General features: G+C 37.4%; 1 protein-coding gene across 1 annotated transcript in view; it reads left to right on the plus strand.

The window, feature by feature from the left end:
- CCDC148 (coiled-coil domain containing 148) overlaps window positions 1-20,814 on the plus strand; it is a 245,238-nt gene that overhangs the window by 158,566 nt on the left and 65,858 nt on the right. The window contains exon 11 of the mRNA XM_029934542.1: window positions 6,790-6,930. Within this exon, the coding sequence (XP_029790402.1) occupies window positions 6,790-6,930 (141 nt within the window). The remainder of the gene's footprint in view (window positions 1-6,789; window positions 6,931-20,814) is intronic.

Raw genomic sequence — 20,814 nt, forward strand, 5'->3', positions numbered from 1 at the left:
ATGACACAATGTTTCCATGAATATGAGTAATAGAATTCCGTATTAATATTTAATTGTCTATTATTATTTAACAGGCTTATAAAATACTGATGTTTCTCACTGCAATTCATTTTGCTTGGAGAAGAAAATTGCAGAGCATGTCATATATTGTAATGTCTCCATTTAAGGAAAATATCGATAAAATAGAATCAGGATAATATAACTTAAAGAAATTGTGGAAGTCACCTGATCCAGTCCTCTCGTTTAACACGCAAGAAAATGGCTTAGCCATTTGCTCAAAGTAACACAATTGTTGGTCAATGGCAGAGATAAGACAAAAAGACAGGTGTTCTAACCACTGTTCCAATACTCATGTCCTTTATATCACATTGCCACTTATAATAGAATTTTTTTCAAAGCACTAAACTTTGTTATAAAATTGTGTTAATATTGTTATCTTGATGTAAATTTCCATTATAACCTTTGAAGTTTTGGTGGGCTTCATTTTTTGTTTTTTTCTAGTACTTTATTTACTCTGAAAATATGTGTATTTATTAATTTCACTTGAACCATTTTACTTTTACATTAAGACCAAGGAATACATGTAATGCTACTAACCATTTTCATTTTAAACCCTTTATTTATTATTTGCAATGAATGTATTTTAAACATTCATTTGTTCTTTGCTGGGTTAAGGTTTCATTCAGATTGTACCTTTGACAGGAATATTAAAGCATTAACTAAAGACCTGGAAAAATGTCCTATAGTTAATAATCTAAATAATGCTTTCCTTATAACAGGCTCCTGCCTGCCACTGCAGTAATGTTCTTTCGTGGTGATTATTGTTGCACAGTTATGTTCACATGCTCTGTTTAAAGCTATATAATTAACAAACCCTTTAAAATAAAACCACTAAAATGTTCTCCTGGGCTATTCTTCCTTTTGCTCACTGTTCACTCAAGAGTCTTCTATACTTCAGCTTATTGTGATAATATTGATTCTTTTGCCCACCTGCCAGCTTTCTTATTCTTGGGCATCTCGGAAATACCATAATTGGTTGTCATTATCTCCACATGGGAGCCATCCAAATCCCTTGGCTGCCTCTGGGGATCCATTGGATGAGAATTTTTTTTTCAATGGTACCCTTTTCCCACCAAATTCTTTACCATGTCCATTGTGCATTTTGAAAAGCCCTGTTCACCCTACTGCCTGGATACACATTGATGCAGAGTCTATTTCTCATCAAGATCTCACAATCCTAGCTACTTAGGATATAATGCTACCTTCAACAACTTTCTCTCCTTTCCTCTTTACCTTTTTGAAGGGATGATTGTAATTACAGATGATATTGTGAGTTATTGATTTCAAGCAAACTTCTAAGGGTCTGTGACCATTCTTATGATTCAACTATTAAGTGGAAGCAATTTAGTTTCTAAAGGCTGATGCTGACTTGTTCCAGAGTCTCTTCCCCGGAATTTTATATATACATGCATTGCCTGACAACTGAACCCATTGACTTTTGGTTGTGGACCCTGTATTTGTTTCAGGATTCCTTAGTATGTTTGCCCCATTTAAGAACATAATACAGTTTTCACTTACATGGATTTAGTATAAATTTAACTAGTTAAAAATTTGTAAAAATAAAGAACTACCATACCCATGCGTTTTTCTGGAGAGCAGGAGAAACATCATTTAGACTTGCAAATGACAAGGATGAGTACATTGGATAAACTGGTGGATAAAATGGGTTGCCCCAGTTTTACCGGTCTGCTTGTTGTGTTATGATGATTATTAGTATTTTACAATACTTGCATTTGTAAACAGAAATCTTCTCCAGTTAGAGATATTAGCTTATAAACTGGCTTCTTTAAATCCTATGACATCACATATGTAATGGTTATTTAATAATTCCCTTAAGTTAGTCTTAAATCAAAAAGTGAGAAGAGTAGTTCTAGATCTCAAACTAGTTTCTACTGAAATTTACAAAAACAGTTTTATTATTCAAAAGGCTAAATGTATGCCATTTTTCTTTTCATTAGTTCATTGTGTCTCAAATCTCCCTTTCTACTTTTGAGAACTTTGAGCCTACAGCATTTTATTATATGATGGACATACATGATATTTTTTGGTTTATTTATTTACTTATTTATTCAAACAAAAATTTTAGTGTGGAAAAATTTAGACATACACAAGTCTATTATCACTCAGTTCTAATGGTTATCAACTCATTAGTCAAGTTCATCTCATCTGTATCCTTACCCACTGTCCCATGATCATTGAGGACTAGTGAGCACATCCCCAGATGTCATCCCATTTTATCTGTTAGTATTCAGTATATATCTCTAAAATTAAAAAGGCTCTTTAAAAATAACTATATTATAATTATGTCTAAAAACATTAACAACACTTTCTAATAGCATAATCAGTATAGAAATATTTTTGTTTTGTAATTTATTTTTATATTTAGCTTATTCAAATCAAAACCAAATATAATATACATATCATATTTGATTGCTATACTTCTTAAATCTTTTTAAAAATTGTTTACTGTTTATGTATTTTTGAGAGAGAGAGAGAGACAACGTATGAGCAGAGGAGGGTCAGATAGAAAGGGAAATACAAATTCCAAGGCAGGCTCCAGGCTCTGAGCAGTCAGCACAGAGCAGATGGGGGGCTCAAACTCATGAACTGCAAGATCATGAGCTGAGCCGAAGTCAGATGCTTCACTGACCCCTCTTAAATTTCTCTCTCTTATTTTGTAATGTTTACTTTTATTTTTGAGAGAGAGAAAGCATACGCATGCACAAGAGGGAAAGGGGGACACACATAATCTGAAGCAGACTCCAGGCTCCAAGCTGTCACAACAGAGCCTGCCAGGGGGCAGGTGGGGGCTCAAGCTCATGAACCATGAGATCATGACCTGAACCAAAGTCAGACACTTAACTGAAGGAGCTACTAAGTTCTTTAAAGCCCGAAAGTCCTTTAAAGTTTTTCAAATTTCAAGGTTGATGATTGCGTCCCCATACTATTGTTTAATATGTTTCTCCATTGACTGAATTTCCTATATCCTGATAGATAGATCTAGAGATTTGATATTCATTTTTAATTTTTTGGTGATAATACTTCATGGGAATACTGAATATTTCCATCAGGAGGCCAAGATATCAGCTTGTTTCTTTGTGAGGTTAAGTTTGTTTAGTGTGTTCAGTTGCTGTCACCCATTATAAAGTTTCCTATCTGCTATTAATGTGAAGTGTTTAGCAGTCACTGATGATCATAAACAAGGATTTATTATTTCATTAACTGTTATAAAATGGTCTATTCTAATACTTTTTTCTTCATTTATTAGACCTTTAAATAAAATTTTGTTTTGGCAAATTAAATAGAAAGTAATTATTGAGCACCTATGATGTGCTAGCCCCCTGCTAGACAGTATAAGAGGAAGACAAAATACATATGTTTCATGAACTTGCTGTAAATAAGAATTAAACATTATCCTCAAAATTATTAGAGAACAACTATGGTATGACAAGTGAAGTAAGAAGAGGGAAATGATCATGGGTTGAAGAATGACCATGAAAGATGTGGGCCATGTATTAGGCCAAGGGGTATTCTATGAAATAAAAGGAGACTGAGGGTGTTCCAGGTGGGAGAATTGTTTGGACTATGCCATGAGGCTGAGAACAAGAATGGCCACATATAAGAAGGCACAGGAAAGAATCTGTGTAGATTACACTTTAGCTAAGTTAAAATGGGGCATTGTTGTGATTGTGAGTAAGATAACTAAATTACTTAAGTCTTATTTGGATACATTGGCATCACCCTCTGACCTCTGGTATTTTTCTAAACACATTCGGCAGGTAGGCTTTGGGTAAACTAGGAAACTACAATGAAGTGGCTAAGGGAAATTCAATATTTTAAAAATTGATTTGTCATAAGTAAAACTCATCTGATCTTAAGAAATGTAAGATTGGGGGTGCCTGGGTGGCTCAGTTGGTTAAGCGTCCAACTCTTGATTTCGGCTCAGTAATTGAGCTCACAATTTGTGAGTTCGAGACCCATATCAGGCTCTACACTGACAGTGCAGAGCCTACTTGGGATTCTACCTCTCTCTCTTTCTTTGCTCTTCTCCCATTCATGCTGTGTCTGTCTCTCTCAAAATATGTTAAAAAAAAAAACTTAAAAAAAAGGAAATACAAGATTGCCCAAGTCAGATATAAAATATAAATAATCAGTTATTTTAATAGATGTACACGATAATAAAAAAAAATACAAACCAAATAGATACTTGTGTTTCCACAGAACAATCCAGGATGTTTGAAAGAAGAGGCAGGTGCACAGAGCTTCTTGTAAAACTGGCAAAGTTAAAGATGTTGAATTTAATTTTGAACATATTGTATTTTAGGGGCACATGCAAAAAGTAAAGGCCTTAAGCATTTATTAGGATGGGATTGTAGACAAAAAGACAAGGCTTATATTATACATTTTAGTCATAAAGGTGATAGGTTAACTTGTAGGAGACACACATAACAAATGTAGAGAGGCTGAGATGAAAGAGAAAGGATAGCAGTAGAGTTGAGGGTAGAAGATGGACAAAGAGAGCAGAAAAAGAAGAGTAGTATTCATTGGTGGAGAGGTAGAGAGAACAAGGTTGTGGGCCAGGAAAGCTTTCAGCAAGAAGAGATGGTCAACAGGGTCAACATGATGTACCACCATCACAAGTAACACTTGACAAGACACTTGAGTTTAATACAGTATGTTACAGATGGAAGATGGTTTGGTTTGGAAGCAGGAGATCAGGACAGAAAGCATGATGATCTTATTCTAGGAATGAGCTTCCCAAGAAGATAAATATAGTGGCAAGATAAGCAGCAGATTGGGAAACCCAGGTGTGTCTTGAAAACAAGAGTCTGAATTTCCTTGGTTATTTTGATAAATAGGAGGAAGTATATTTTTAGAAAACAAACTTCCAGGGGCACCTGGGTGGCCTTGTTGGTTAAGCATCCAGCTTTAGCTCATGTCATGATCTCGCAGTTCATGGGTTTAAGCCCCGCGTCAGACTGTGCTTACAGCTCAGAGCCTGGAGCCTGTCTTTAGATTCTGTGTCTCCCTCTCTCTCTAACCACCCCCCCTTGCTCATGCTGTCTGTCTCTCAAAAATAAATAAAACATTAAAAAGAAAGAAAGAAAGAAAGAAAGAAAGAAAGAAAGAAAGAAAGAAAGAAAACAAACTTCCAATAATGGAAATATGAAAAGAGTTTAACTATTAGTCACTTTAATTCCTTGAATTTTATTTATTCCATTCTCATTTTATGTATTACCATAATGAGTCATGCTTATATCAAACATAAGATATGAGGTATTACATTGGAAATGCTAGTTCCTTCCTTTCCTAAAAAGAATTCTGCACACATCTCTATCTCTTTTCTCTCTGATTTCTTAGCTTTCTCAGTGCACATGGAAAATGTAAATATTTGTTTCTATTTTGTTAGTTTCATTGGTTTGCTGCCTAGAAAGGTGACATATTTGTTGTAAAAATGTCACTCAGCACAGAAAGGCTTAAAGAATAAATTTTTAAAATTTCTTGAAATGATGCTATTCAGAGATAAATCTCCTTCTGAAACTTTTTCTATGTATAGGTACATAGATGATATTTTATATTAAGGGCACCATACCCTTAATGTGGTTTTGCAACTGCTTTTTTGCATTTAATAATATATTGTGCACATTTTCAATGTCAGTAAATATAGATATATAATATTCTTTTTCAATGGCAGTCGTTATATGAAAATACCATAATTAATTTAAGCCACCACCTGTTGCCAGACATTTAGACTCTCTAATTTTTCTGTTTAAGCAGCGCTACAGTGAACATCCTGTGGATACATTTTTGTGCACTTATTCAGCTGATTGTCTTTGAATAACTTCACCAAAATGGGATTGTGGTTCAAACGCTATGCATATCATATATTGTAATACATATTTACATATTGCCCCACGTCATTTAGAAGCATTGTACCAATTATAATTCTACCAATAACACCTACCAGTACCCAGAAAGTTCTTCTAAGTGTCTTCAACATTTTTTTTTCATCTTCATTCAGGCTTATTTCCCTTGTGTACAAAATAAGCAGGCTGAAATATATTAGTGGTTCTTAATCATTTTAGGGTCTCAGGCTCATCTGAGAATTTTTGAAAACTGTTGACCAGAAACTGGAACTGTTATTCTAGAGAAATACATTTGCGCAGAAAATTTCATGTGCTATTTATGGGAACTCATAGATTCTTTGAAGTCGAATCACAGGCTCTGTAGGATATCACTCCATGAATCCAGGTGAAGAATTTCTGCAATGAGATGATGTTAAAGTGCTCTCTCTCTTTTTTTTAATATTTATTTGTTTTTCAGAGAGAGAGAGAGAGAGAGAGACAGACAGACAGATAGAATGTGAGCAGGGGATGGGGCAGAGACAGGGAGACACAGATTCTGAAGTAGGCTCCAGGCTCTGAACTGTCAGAACAGAGCCCGACGTGAGGCTCGAACTCACAAGTTGTGAGATCATGACCTGAGCTGAAGTCAGATGCTTAACCCACTGAGCCACCGAGGCACCCCAATTACTCTTTTTAATGCACACACACACACACACACACTGCATATATATCATGCACATATCACACACTCACGTGCACACAGAATTTTAATGAGTATTTGGAAAAACTTTGACACCTGCTTGGGATAGAACCTATTCTCATTATGATCTGTGAAATGACTTGACTGTGAATAGTTATTGGAATGAATTTCTATTTATTTCAGGTTCTTCAATGGAGAGCCCACCAGGAAGAAGTAGCAAGACTAGAAATGGAAATTTCTGCCAGAAGAAGAGAAAAGGAGGAGGAGAAAGAGAAGCTATGGAAGAAGAAAGAATTGCAACAAAGAGCAGAGAAGAAAAAGAAAGTATGAGATCTGCCGTCGCTGTGAATGTGTGAATGAATGTTTAATTGCCTGGTTGAGCTTTTAATGATCTTGGTGTTTGGCATGGAATCATCATAGGCAGTTTTTAGAAAGATTCATGAGATTCTAGTGGAGTCTTGATTCAGTTCACTTAAGCTTCAAAGATTCGTGGACATGGAGGGAAATTCACTTTACTGACCTGCATGAACACAGGTACTTGTGATTGGAAGAAATGCTGTAGGTAAAGACAAGACAGGATTTGTGACTGCATTAGAGACACATGGGAGGGTATTTTGTTTGGGTGCAGTGTAGCAACTGACTGTCAAAAACTGTCTTTGCTGGTAAAATACGTTGTACTGGGGTCAGAGCAATTCATGCGATTCCAAAAGGCCCTTTTAAGGAATTTACTCTTGTTTTATTATTTGTTAGATTGTTTGTTTTTCATTTACTGACATAAATTCATCACTCTACTTTTGAGCAAATATTTGCTTCCCAGCTCTCAAAATATTAATCACAACACTTATTAACAGCTTTAAAATTATTGCTGACAATCTGTGGAAGAAAAAAAGCATATTTGAGGCAGGATTTAAAAAATATATCTGGAGTATTTATTTAGATATTTTTGTTTGTTTACACCTTGAAAACTGACAAAAAGAAACCCATTAGTACTCATCTCCTAGCACTGAAATTTAATATTTCATACTCTTTTTCAAATATAGATAAAGTTTAAGTCCTCTTTTGAGGATTTACTGAGGACGAGTTTCCTTTTTACCTCCCAAAATCACTCTTGATCATAAATTTTATTTCTATCTTTTTAGGCCATCTATTGCTTTAACATCCTTTAATACGGAGTTTGTGACTTTTACAATTTTTTCATGAATACTCTCTTACTGTATCATTTTGCAGTATGTACTTCTTTATGTAACCTTACATTTTTGAGAAATAGCCATATTAATAGGCAGAGACCTAGTTCACCCCTTTCCACTGCTACATGGTGTTTCATTATAGAACAAGGCTACTGTTTATCCCTTCTCTTAGTGGTTGATATTTACATTTCTGAAGTCTTGTTCTTGCAACCGTGCTGAAGCGGCCACTTGTCGCTTCAGCTGGGGCACATGTGCACAGCTTTCTTTACAGTACACTGAGGAGGAGAATTACTATGTGACAGGATTTGTATGTTTTCAATTTTATATGCTTTTTTTCTTTATACAGTATTATAAATTTCCTTTTTGACTTTTGGCAATCTGATGAATGTGAACAGTATCTTGGTGTCTTCAACTGGATTCTCCTGATCTCTTGTGAGGTAGAAAATCTTCTCATGTTTATTGGGTGATTTTCTTCCTCTGGGAATTGCTTGTTCGTACTTTTTGTCTATTTGTCTATATTTTTTTATTAATCTGTAGAAGTTCTTTATAAATTCTGGATACTGTTTCTTTTTGTCAGTTATATAGGTTGTAAATATTTTCTTTTGTTGGTCATCTGCTTTTACATTTGATCTGTAGTATCTGTAGGTACATAGAAATTTTAAATGATCAAGGGGTCAAAGTTATTAAACTTTTCTGAAAAGATTTTTTATTTTTATTTTTTGAGAGAAATAGTGAGGGTATCCATGAAAGAGCCAGGGAGAGGGGAAGGGGGAGAAAGAGAGAGAATCATAAGCAGGCTCCATACTCATCCCGAATCTGATGCAGGGCTCCATCCCACCACCCTGGGATCATGACCTGAGCCAAAATCAAGAGTCAGTTGCTCAAAAGACTGAGCCACCCAAGATGCCCCTAAACTGTTTTCCTTTGTGAACTATGCTTTTTTTTTTTTTTTTAATGATCCATGACCTCATAGTGAAAGCATCTCTGTAGAGGTTTTGCTTCTGCTCAGGGCCCTATGCATTTTACTGGCCCAGGACCAGTGCATATATTAACTGTGAGATTTGGAATCAATTCTGTGAGGTTGGAGTGGGTGCTGACTTAGCACTCATGCACAGCACCAGCATGGGTTCTGCTGGTGACCTTTTCCCTGCTCTGGTCCCAAGCAGAAAGTTAGCTTCCTTGTCACTTTTCTGGGGAGTGGTCCTGGTATGTTATGGTCCCATTTGGTGTTTGGACAAGTCCTACAGGAGTTCTGGCTCTTTTTAAGTGGCATGTTTCCAGCTCCTGTATATACAAATCTCACACCTAATATTAAAGACCCAGCCCCCAGCTTCACAGGCCTGCTTCAGTCCCAGTTCTGCCCAAGAGTCCCTTGGCTTTGGCTCTCTCTCAGTGCTTTGACTTTGAGTTCCATCTTTATCTTCAGCACTGGGGCATTGTGTGTGTTTGTGTGTCATTATGTTATAGTTTGTCCAAAATTTCTATGTGTTTAGCCTGGGAAAGGAGTTTTCTATGTCAACTCAGACATACTGGCCAAAGTTCTGGCTGCTTTTCAATATACTACAAATCCAGACCCTCTTTGTTCTATTTTACATGCTAGACACAAATTTTAGTTCTTTGGTATTTAACAGCAGTTTGGCAGAAACCCTCCTATAGTTTCTCAAGTCAGTAGCTCCCCTTGGCTTGAAGCTGATTGCTTTGTTAGCTGGTGCTCTGGTTATTCTCATCCACACTTTCTTCTGCCTGGATTTCTCTTCTCATAAGCAAACAGCAGTACAGATAGAGAAACAATTCCTCATACAACCTCCCCTTGCCCTCAACCATGAGGATTCTGAAAAACGAAGAATTCTCCTAATTTTTCTTCTCAGCAATTTGTCCGTTAGAGAATGATACTGTCTTTTTTAATGATACTGTCTTTTTGCTGGAGTAACATTTTAATTTGTATCCAATGCCAAAGTTTACCATGGTAGGTGCCCAGCTCTTTTCAAATTGATCTTTAAATTATTGGATCACTTTTTATTTTGTGCTTTAAAACTTGGGTTTAACATAACACTCACAGTTTTCATAGTTTTGTCCCAAGACTCAAGGAAAGTTTTGATTCATAGGCTGTTAGGTGATAATGGTAATATTTCAGAAGCGTCTCTTCACTTGTGAAATTATTGTCATGATAAAATCAAAAGATAATGTCTTTCCATAAACTATCCCTAGGAGCTATTGTAAGAAATAAAATTACTGTGCTAGGTGAACCTTAAAGTGCCCAATATGTAATATTGGTCCCAGTATTCCCCTTTCACTAGATGTGGCTCTTTGGGTGGCTTGAGGAACATAAAAACTACTCTACATCACAGCATTTTAGGAGGTTTTGTTGCTGCCTGGTGCCTGGAGTTCTATGGGATCAAAGCAAGGACAGTTTCAACCTCACTCCCAAAACAGAGGTTTCAAGCAAGGCTCACATAAAAAGGAGACCTAGTTCTTCCTTGGTCTAGCATGTCACAATTCTCTCCCAGTTTGACCAGTTCCTAATCCAGCATTGAAGCTCCCCACATTATACAGCTGAGGCATGAAGCATAATCAGGGAGGTCAAAATAACTTTACCAGCCAATGTCCACCAGCCCTGCGACCTTCTGCCTTAGCTCAGAGATGTCTCTGGGGAGGAATCTATCATTTTGTGATCTTGTAGTCTCAAATGACATCACACCAGGATATATCAATAGACTCAGGGTTCTGTAAAACCTTGGCAGATAGGTGGTCCCCCTTGTCCTCAAGTAATGTGGCAGATACTCAGAATTATATTCATCCTACAGATAACCAGGGAAGAGGAGATACAGTTCTAAAATAAAAGGGGGTAGGCTATCATAAACAGAATGCAGGCTAGAATAATACTGCATCTCAGAAAATTCAAGAAGCTCTGTGCTTAGGAGGGAATCCAGAGAATCTTCTCAATTCAGATCAAAGCTATTCTCTCAGTAGGGGAATCTGTGGGTTCTTATAAGAGAAATTTAACATGAAACCTCTTCTCCAGTGTTTCCTAATCTAATAATATACTGATCTAAAGAGCTAAGAGTGGGGAGGAGTAGACACAGAAGAATGATAAAAAAGAATTAATTCCCAAACTATAAACTCTACGTCTTCAGGATTGTTGAGATTTAAAGGGGCCAATGAATAATACCTGTGATAGGCAGTCTCCTAAAATGGGCCCAGAGATTGCCACCCTCCTGGAATACAGTCTGTATGTAATCACCAGGACTATAAATACTGTGGGTTAGGTTATATTATATGGCACAACCTTGAGAAAGGAAGATCACTTGGATGGACTTGACCTAATCTCCTGAGGTCAGAGTTTTGAAAGTACAGTTTTCCATGGTCTCAAGAAGCGTCGTCAGAGACTTGAAGCATGAAAAGGACATGACATAACATTTTGGCTTCAAGGTGGAGGATGTCATATGGCAAGGAATGTGGGTGGACTCTAGGAGCCAAGAGTGGCCCTGGCTGACAGCCAGAAGAACAATGAGAACCTGTAACCTCTAGTTCTATGACTATAAGGTACTGAATTTCTGCCCAGAACAAGAATGAGCTTGAAAGCCTATTTTTGGGGGGTTCAGTCAGTTAAGTGTCAGACTCTTGATTTTGGCTCAGGCACAATTTCACGGTTTGTGAGTTTGAGCCCTGCATTGGACTCTAAGCTGACAGTACAGGTCCTGTTTGAGATTCTCTCTGCCCCTCCCCCACTTACACACATTCTCTCCCTCTGTCTCTCTCTCTCTCTCAAAAAAAAAAAAAAGAAAGAAAGAAAGCATATTTTTCTCTAAAGCTTCCAGATGAAAACTCAGTTTTGCCAACACTTTGATTTCAGTATTGAGATGGTAAAGGCAGAGGGCCCAGCCACATGATGCTGGACTTTTGACTTCTCGGAAGGAGTCTGAGCTCATGAGTGTTTTTAAGCTGCTAAGTTGGTGGTTATTTGTTTCACAACAATTAAAAAAAAACTAGTACAGTTTTTGGTATCTGGAAGTGAATTGTTGCTATAACAAATACCCAAAAATGTGAAAGTAGCTTTGGAGTTGGGAAGTGGGAGGAAGCAGGAAGAATTTTGAAGCACATGATAGGAAAAAAAGACAAGAATGCCTTGAACTGACTTAGTAGAAATGTGAATGTTAAAGATGTGGATGGTGAGTCTCAGAAGGAAGTGAAGAACAGACTACTGGAAACTGGAGAAAGGATGATCACTGTTACGTGATGGCAGGAATTAATTCTGTGCTGCAGTTAGGTAGAAGACCATTTCTGAGTAATGAACCTCACAGGTGATGAACTAAGAAGATTTCTGAAGCACTGAAGGTATCACCTGGGTTTTTTGATACTTATAGTTAAAAAGGAGAGATTTTATGTTTTGGGAAGTTTTCAACCTATCTAAATGGCAAAAGACTCTAGAGTTAAGAGATCATTTCTGCCATCATGCCATAGAGAAAAGGCTAAAAGTATGAATATACAACACTTAGTTATAGCCTAGAAAAGATCACAGGGTCAGAGTATTCAGTCTTACAAAAGACCCTTCCAAAACATTAAGGGTGTTTCTTATAGATCTTCTCAAACTAGAGAGCCTCTGGGAAGTTTAAGGACAATTTCCTTCAGCCACCTCAAGGGAAAATCAAGGAAGAGAAAGGATTATCTCAAAAAGACCTGTTGGTGTGTGGTTTTTGTCTAATGGAGTTAATTCCCATAAAATCTGCAAAGGCTCACTTGGTTCTTGAGAAAGTTTTATCAGAAACACTGCCAGCTTGGACTGAAACAGACAGAGTGAGTATGAAGTGAAAGGAGGCTCATAGATCTCCCAAAATTCTAGTGGCAGGAAGCAGGCTAATAAAACTACTCAGGAACTTCAAATTCCTAACACTTCTACGACTGGACCAAAGCCACCTACTTAGGCTCAGGAAAAGCTTCTCTTCACTTCCCACCATGTTTTATGTAGAATAGTTGTATCAGCTCCCAGTAAGATATATTGACAGTAAGATTGTTTATAAACTCAAAGAGGCCACTAAAGGTCCAAATGGGATAATCATTTATCCATTTATTCAATAAGTATGTATCAAGCATCTTTGATGTGATACACATTATACCCAGTCCCTCATGCAATTATAAGAGGTCACCCCACTCAAACAGAAATTGCCCCTTTTCTCATATCTTTTTAAAGGAGTGTTTACCTGCTCCACCACAAGGATAATATGCAATTCTTGTTTAGGTCAGTAGAAGCTTTTAATAATAACAAAGAAGGGTTTCTTTTATCTCCAAATTTTATGAGTGTAACAGAAGGGTTAATAGAGAAAAATTTTAAATACAAAATGGAGTGAACTAGGTAGAGTTTACAATTAACTAAATTAAACAGGACTATATATAGTAAATTAAATATATGTGCATAGATACACACTATTTACAAATGGATATATTTGTGTATATACATACACACACACACAATTACAGTGTAACTTTCCTGCCTCTCTCAGTGGGTGGTGATAGGTGAGGGAGATTAGGACAGCACCTTTGCCCTCATTCATGCCAAGACCTCTTCTGGTATTTCCTGGTTCTGTATGAGCAAACCATACTTTGAGAATCTATCCTCACATCATGGCCCATGCTACTCTGAGTGCTTCCTACTGTGAATCCTCTTATGTCAGTACAGTTATTAGTTTCGCTACAGTTGATCAAAGTCCAGGCCTTAGCATAGGAACTTTTTTTGCCTTGATTGACTCCAGTAAGGTTCACCAACTATCAATTAATTTTTTTTAAATTTTTGTTTAGGTCTTTAGCTGCTACCATATACATTTGTATACTGCAACATACAGAACTGTCCTATGCAATTTCCTTCAAATGCCTGTGACTGATTATCTTTCATTTCCAGTAAATACTCTCCTATTGTAGAGGGAGTGTGATATAGATTTTGAGGAGTTAGGTAGTGGAAAAAAGGACCTTTAAGATCAGAGCACTGCCTGGAAAACATCCCCTGACAGAGGTGCCTCTGAGATGGCACCTCCTAGTCTAGACCCTTTGTTTCTTCCACATTCTTTTGTCTCATGCTGCTCTTTCTCAACCTTGACTAAAGGAGTGGTATGTGTTTGAGAGAGATTGTGATCTAAATGGATCCCACTTGGATTACAATGACTTAAGATATAAAAATTGTAAATTTATGTAATACATCACTGAGGACCAACTGAATTGTAAACATACAAAAAAACACAGCATTCAGCAACATAGTAATCCAATGACATTCAAGTGATTTAAAATGGGTTTACAGCACTTTTTTACATTTTCATAAAATGGAGAATATGAAATGTAAAAACTCTTATTGATGCCTTGGACCTTGAACATATGTCTTTGAAATTCTCTGAACTCCAGTTTGGTCTCTGCTCTAACACACACCCACCTAACTCTCTCACTGCAAGCATCCACTTTGTAAAGGAATCCCCTGCCACTAAAGCCAAATATCCCCAGCTGGTTGAGGCCCAATCTGTTGAACTACTTCCCACCCTCAGTTTTGTGGTTCTCTCAATTACCAACTCCTAGAAGTGTGAAGTTCCAGTAAAAGTTTGAGATGGTGTTGTCTTTTAATTATTGGTCTTTTTATTTGGGAATCTTATGAAACACTCCAAACATGGGAGCTATCAACCCTAATGAGTAAATTAACTATTAGGATATTATAATTAAAAGGAGAAGATAGTTAATGTATATTTTATGTAAAAATGACTCCAAATAAACTGGAGATCAGAGTTTCATTTTCTGAATTTTTAGTATTAATCCTCTGAATAATATTGTTTAAGTAAAGAAAGTAATGTAATTGTAATGGGAGTTTTAATTATCCAAAAGAAGTCAAGGATCATATAATTTAAAAACATCCTTAACATTTCTTATTTTGTTATTAAAATTTAGAAATGAACATTAGCATAAGCTTATTAATTAACTGATTCTAACATCCTAAGATGAGACTGAATAAAGAGCAACTCTCAGCATGAATCAGCAGGTGACATACTGATAGGATAGTAGTCTAAGAACCTCACTTTTCTAGTGTCCACTGTCTTTTAAAAGTGAAAATTTCTAGGTGATGTCAGCAGGATGGTGACCTAGGTCACTCCTGACTTCATTTCCCCTCAGAAAAAGAACAATTAACTTCTATTCAAGAATAAGGCACCACTGGGAGAACCCTAGAACATGGGGGTGAGGCTGAAGCAGCCCCTTGCCCCAGAAACCATGACAGACTGCATTAGAAGGGTAAGAGAAGGGACCACACATTGACACTGAATTGCCCTTCCCCCAGGACAGAGCAGCACCACACAGGTCTCCCTTGGACCTCCATTTTTTCTAGTGGAAAAAGACCAGGAGGGATAACCAGCCTCTCCCAGCATTGTGGGTCATTTTGTGGGAGCCCCTCCTCTGATCTCATACAATAGGGATTCCAGGGAATCACCAGGGGCCCAGCCACTAGGCATCTGTGATGGAGAAGGTATGTGTGGGGGAAGGGTACTGGGTGGGGGGCTTGCAACAACCAGCACACAGGTCTTGGCAGACTGAGTTCATACTTGCAGTGCCCATGTAGTAATCCCAACCAGCAGTTTTGCTTATCTTCAATACCAAATTGGGGGTACAGATGTGTCTAATTTGGATCCTCAATTAAGAAGTTTTGGCTACCCTAGAGCCTGGTTTGTCTGTGTGCAGTCAGGGTGCCTCACCCACTGTGGTAAGTGTCTCCATTTAACCAGAAGGGATTATAGCAACTTCTGGAAGCTGTGTTGTTGAGTGTCACTGAGAGGTGGGTGGATAAAGCTGATAGTCCCCAGAGCAAGGCCAGTACAGGGCATGGACGCTTCCTGGGCTATGCATAGGCAGGGGAATTAATTTATAGACAAGTCTGAGGATAGCTACTGGACCATCAGAACTAGAAAGCCTGTTTGGGGATTTGAGAGCAGCTTGGAGTATCCCCTCCTTCTCACATTCAGTCAAGGGTGCTGAGACACAGCCCTAGCTACTATGGAGAGTGTCTTCCAGTCTCATCTGACTAGAAAGCCTGGTTGAAAACACCTGAAAGCTGTAGTCCTATTTAAATGTTCTCAGTCAATAGCAGACCATCCCCCCATCCCTGTCTTCAGAGTTTGACCAGTTCCCTCACACAAAAATAGGCCATAATATCAAACCCCACCTGCCTGAAGTCATTACTAGCAAACACATTCGGAAACTCAAACCAAGCTGACTGATGAAGAACTGTCTCTGCCAAAGCAAACCTGGATAGTCTGCAAGATGAGCCCCATCACTAAAATGCTCAGAAACCAACATAGGGAATCGGGGATCATGAAAAATCAGGTAAACATGACACCACCAAAAGAAACCAATAAAACTCTAATAACTGACCCTAAAGATAGGGAGATCTATGAACTCTCAGAGAAGAAATTCAGAATAATATTCTTAAGGAAGTTTAGTGAAGTACAAGTAAACAGACATCAAAACAAAATTAGGAAAATAGTACATTAGCAAGGACATGGAAACCATCAAAAACAAACAAACAGAAAAACCCACCCAAACCCAAACAAACAAACGGAAATCCTAGAGTTGAAAATACAGTAACTGACTTGAAGAATTCAACAGAGAGTTTCAGAAGTGGACTCAACATTCAGAAGAAAGATTTAGCAACTGAGAGGATAGGACATTGGAAATTACCTAGTTAGAGGAGAAAAAGAAAAAAATGAAAAATAGTATTAGAATATGAGGAGAAAAAGAAATAAAAGTGTAAAACATATTAATTCTATCAAAGTTATTAGTTTAAAATAGGGTATTATAAGTTTGATATATTTTAGTGAAACCTGATGGTAACCACAAAGGAAAAATTTGTAGTAATGACACAAAAGAATATGAGAAAGAAATAAAAAAATATCAATACCAAAGGACAGCAAAAGTCAAAAAAAGAAGGATAAGAAACAAGGAACAATGGATCTGCAAAATAACCAGAAAACAATTAACAAAATGGCCATCAGTAGCAGATTCTTACCTATCAAATATTTACTACTTTAACAGATTAAATACCCTAATCAAAAGATATATAATGACTGAATGGATTTAATAAAAAAACGAAAACCAAGACCCAACAATATGCTGCCTACAAGAGACTCACTTTAGTCTTAAAGAGACACATAACATGAGAGTAAAGGGTGGGATAGAGACATTTCAAGTAAATAGTAACCAAAGCCAACCAACCAAGCAACAATAACAAACAAACAAACAAACAAAAAGAACAAAAACAAACAAAACCCCCAAAATAGCTACACTCATATCTGATAAAATAGACTTTAGACTTTGAACTAAAAATGATAAAAAATAGACAAAGGTGGTTATGTAATGATAAACTGTTCAAGACATCAAGATTATATAACAACTGTAGATATTTATGTGCCCAACATTGGAGCACCTAAATATGTAAAGCAAAAACTAAAAAAGCTAAAAGAAGAAATAAACAGTAATACAGTAAATAGTTGGGGACTTTAATACTTTACTCTAAACAATAAAGAGTTTTCCAAACAAAATCAGTAAGGAAACAGTGGATTTCTACATTATAGAACAAATGGACCTACCAGACATATACAAAACATTCAACAGCACAGTACACATTCTTCTTAAGAGCACATGGAGCATTTTCTAGGATAGATCTTACTTAGGCCACAAAACGAGTTTTAGCAAATATAAGAAGGTTAAATACATCACATTAAGAGCATGAAAGAAAATGATTGTATGATCATCTCAATAGATGCACAAAAAGCATTCAGCAAAATTCAATATCCATTCATGATAAAAACTCTTAAATCAGGCAAAGAAAGAACATCTCTCAATATAATAAAGCCCATATAAGACAAGCCCACAGCTGTTGAAGATTTTCCAATAGGCAGTTTAAAAAGATTTTTTTCATTAACTCAAGGTATTAATTTTTGGTTATAGTTTCTAAGTCTTGGTTATTCATTGTAATTTGATTTAATTTACAGACATCTGTATAATTCTTGCTATCCCAATCTTCTGCCACTACCATTTCTTTCATCTCTTCTAGATCTTATTAACCTGCAAATATGTCAGTATGACTTCTATTTGAAAAACTACTCTTCCTTGGCCCTGCACCCCCTTCCCTTAGAAACTGTATCATTCTATAGCCTACACAGTTTGCAACTTCTTTCCACTCCTTCTCTCTTGAGCTATTTTGTCTCTCCACTCCAGCTAAGCTGTGTTTACTAAAGTCATCACTGATCTCCATGTTGCTAATTCCAGGAGTCAGTTCTCAGTCCTTACTTTACTTGAACTATTAAGAGGAAGTGATCCATCCCTACTCCTTGGAGACTGGGCTTCCAACTTGATACTTGGGCTTCTTGGAGGCCATTTTGTCTTTGCTCTTTTATGTCACTTCATTGTTTTACCTCACTGATTTCTCTTTCTCAATAAATTTGAATGAATCCTTCTCATCATTCTAACTTCTAGGCCTTGGAGTGTCCCAAAGGCTCAGTCCTCTATGTATATATACTTCTGGGGTGATCTCAATCAATGCAAAATTATTTACATGTCATTTATATGCTGACAAATAGCAATTAACATCTCTGGTCTAGACTTCTTTCTTGAAGTCCAAATTTACACATCCCACTGCCTCAAACCTAGAATGTCTAAAATGTATTCTTGTTTGTCCCTCCTACTTACTCCTTCCTCAATTTACTTTGTCTCAAAAAAATGGAAACCTAGCAGTGCTATTTCTCGGTCATAGGGGAGTTCTATTGATAGTTTTTTGAGGAACCTCCACACTGTTTTCCAGAGTGGCTGCACCAGTTTACATTGCCACCAACAGTGTAGGAGGGTGCCCATCTCTCCACACCCTCGTCAGCATCTATAGTCTCTTGATCTGTTCATTTTAGCCATTCTGACTGGTGTGAGGTGGTATCTCAGTGTGGTTTTGATTTGTGTTTCCCTGATGATGAGTGATGTTGAGCATTGTTTCATGTGCCTGTAGGCCATCTGGATGTCCTCTTTGGAGAAGTGTCTGTTTATGTCTTCTGCCGATTTCTTCACTGAGTTATTTGTTTTTTGAGTGTGGAGTTTGATGAGTTCCTTGTAGATATTGGATACTAGCCTTTTATCTGATATGTCATTTGCAACTATTTTTTCCCATTCTGTCGGTTGCCTATTAGTTTTCTTGATTGTTTCCTTTGCAGTGCAGAAGCTTTTTATCTTGATGAGGTCCCAATAGTTCATGTTTGCCTTAATTTCCCTGCCTTTGGGGATGTGTTGAGTAGGAAATTGCTGTGGTTGAGGTCAAGGAGGTTTTTTTCCTACTTTCTCCTCAAGTGTTTGGATGGATTCCTGTCTCACATTCAGGTCCTTCGGCCCTTATGACCCAGAAATAGCACTGCTAGGGATTTACCCAAGGGATACAGAAGTGTTGATGCATAGGGGCACATATACCCCAATGTTCATAGCAGCACTGTCAACAATAGCCAAAACATGGAAAGAGCCTAAATGTCCATCACTTGATGAATGGATCAAGAAGATGTGGTATATATATACAATGGAGTATTACATGGCAATGAGAAAGAATGAAAAATGGCCATTTGCAGCAAAGTGGATGGACCTCGAGGGTGTCATGCTAAGCGAAATAAGTCAGGCAGAGAAGGACAGATACCATATGTTTGCACTTATAGGTCTAATAGGAGAACAGGAGAAACCTAACAGAGGACCAGTGGGAGGGGAAGAGGGAAAGAGAGTTGGGGAGAGAGAGGGACACAAAACCTGAGGGACTATTGAATACTGAAACCGAACAGAGGGTTGAAGGGGAAGGGGGAGGGGGGAAAAGAGGTGGTGGTGATAAAGGAGGGCACTTGTGGGTAAGAGCACTGGGTGTTATATGGAAACCAATTTGACAAACTATTAAAAAAATAATAAAAAATAAAAAAATAAAAATTTTCACTTGTGGTAAAGCAAAAAAAAAAAAAAAAAAAAAAAGGAAACCTATTCTTTCAGTACTCAGGCCAAAAGCCTTGGTATTATCTTTGATTCTTATTTTTCCCTTGCACACTTCATACTGATAAGTTGTCATAAATAGAAGGCTCTATCTTTTCAATCAGAGCTAGTATTTTTAAAAATGTTTAACATTTATTTATTTTTGAGAGACAGAAAGAGACAGGGCATGGGTGGGGGAGGGGCAGACAGAGAAGGAGTCATAGAATCTGAAGCAGGCTCCAGGGTCTGAGCTGTCAGGACGGAGCTTGAGGCAGGGCTCAAACTCATGAACTGTGAGATTATGACCTGAGCTAAAGTTGGACCAACCGAGCCACCCAAGTGCCTCTCAGTTGGATCGATTACAATAACCTCTTAATCCCTAATTTCTCTGCTTCCTCCTTTTCTATTCCCACACTCTTTCTTTAGTCTATTTTCAGAAAGCAACCAGAGATGTTTCTAAAATTTTCTTCATATTATGTCACTCCCTACACCACACTCTATATCTCTTCGAATCTCATAGCCTGCCACTTTCCCCCTCACTCATCCTGTGGCAGCCATACCAGTCCACTTCCTCCCTCTCAAACACCCTGGTACTGGTTCTTTTAGGGTTTTGCATTAGCTGTTTCTTCTGCCTGGAATCCTACTCTCCTTGATGCCTGCACAACTCACTCTCTCTCTTCCTTCAAGCTTTCACTCCAGTATCATTTTTAGAGAGACTGTCCATCCTCAGTCACCAACTTAAAATAGCATTCTCCTTCCCTGTCACGCTGCCCTTTTACTCTATTTTATTTTTTTAGCACAGATCCCACCTGACACCTACCTATTTATTTGTTGGCTGTCTTCTCTTTCTCTTCTAGGATGTAAGCCCCATAAAAAAGAGGGGTTTGTCTGTTTTCACTGTTTTATCTCCAGTGCCTGGCATAAGGCACTCAATAAATACCGCTTGAATGTATGCATGTGATGAATTGGTAGGATACAACCCAACTTTAATGCTGAGGTGGAGAGGAAACTATGCCAAGCC

This window comes from Suricata suricatta, chromosome 3, assembly GCF_006229205.1.
Source record: "Suricata suricatta isolate VVHF042 chromosome 3, meerkat_22Aug2017_6uvM2_HiC, whole genome shotgun sequence".
NCBI lineage: Eukaryota > Metazoa > Chordata > Mammalia > Carnivora > Herpestidae > Suricata > Suricata suricatta.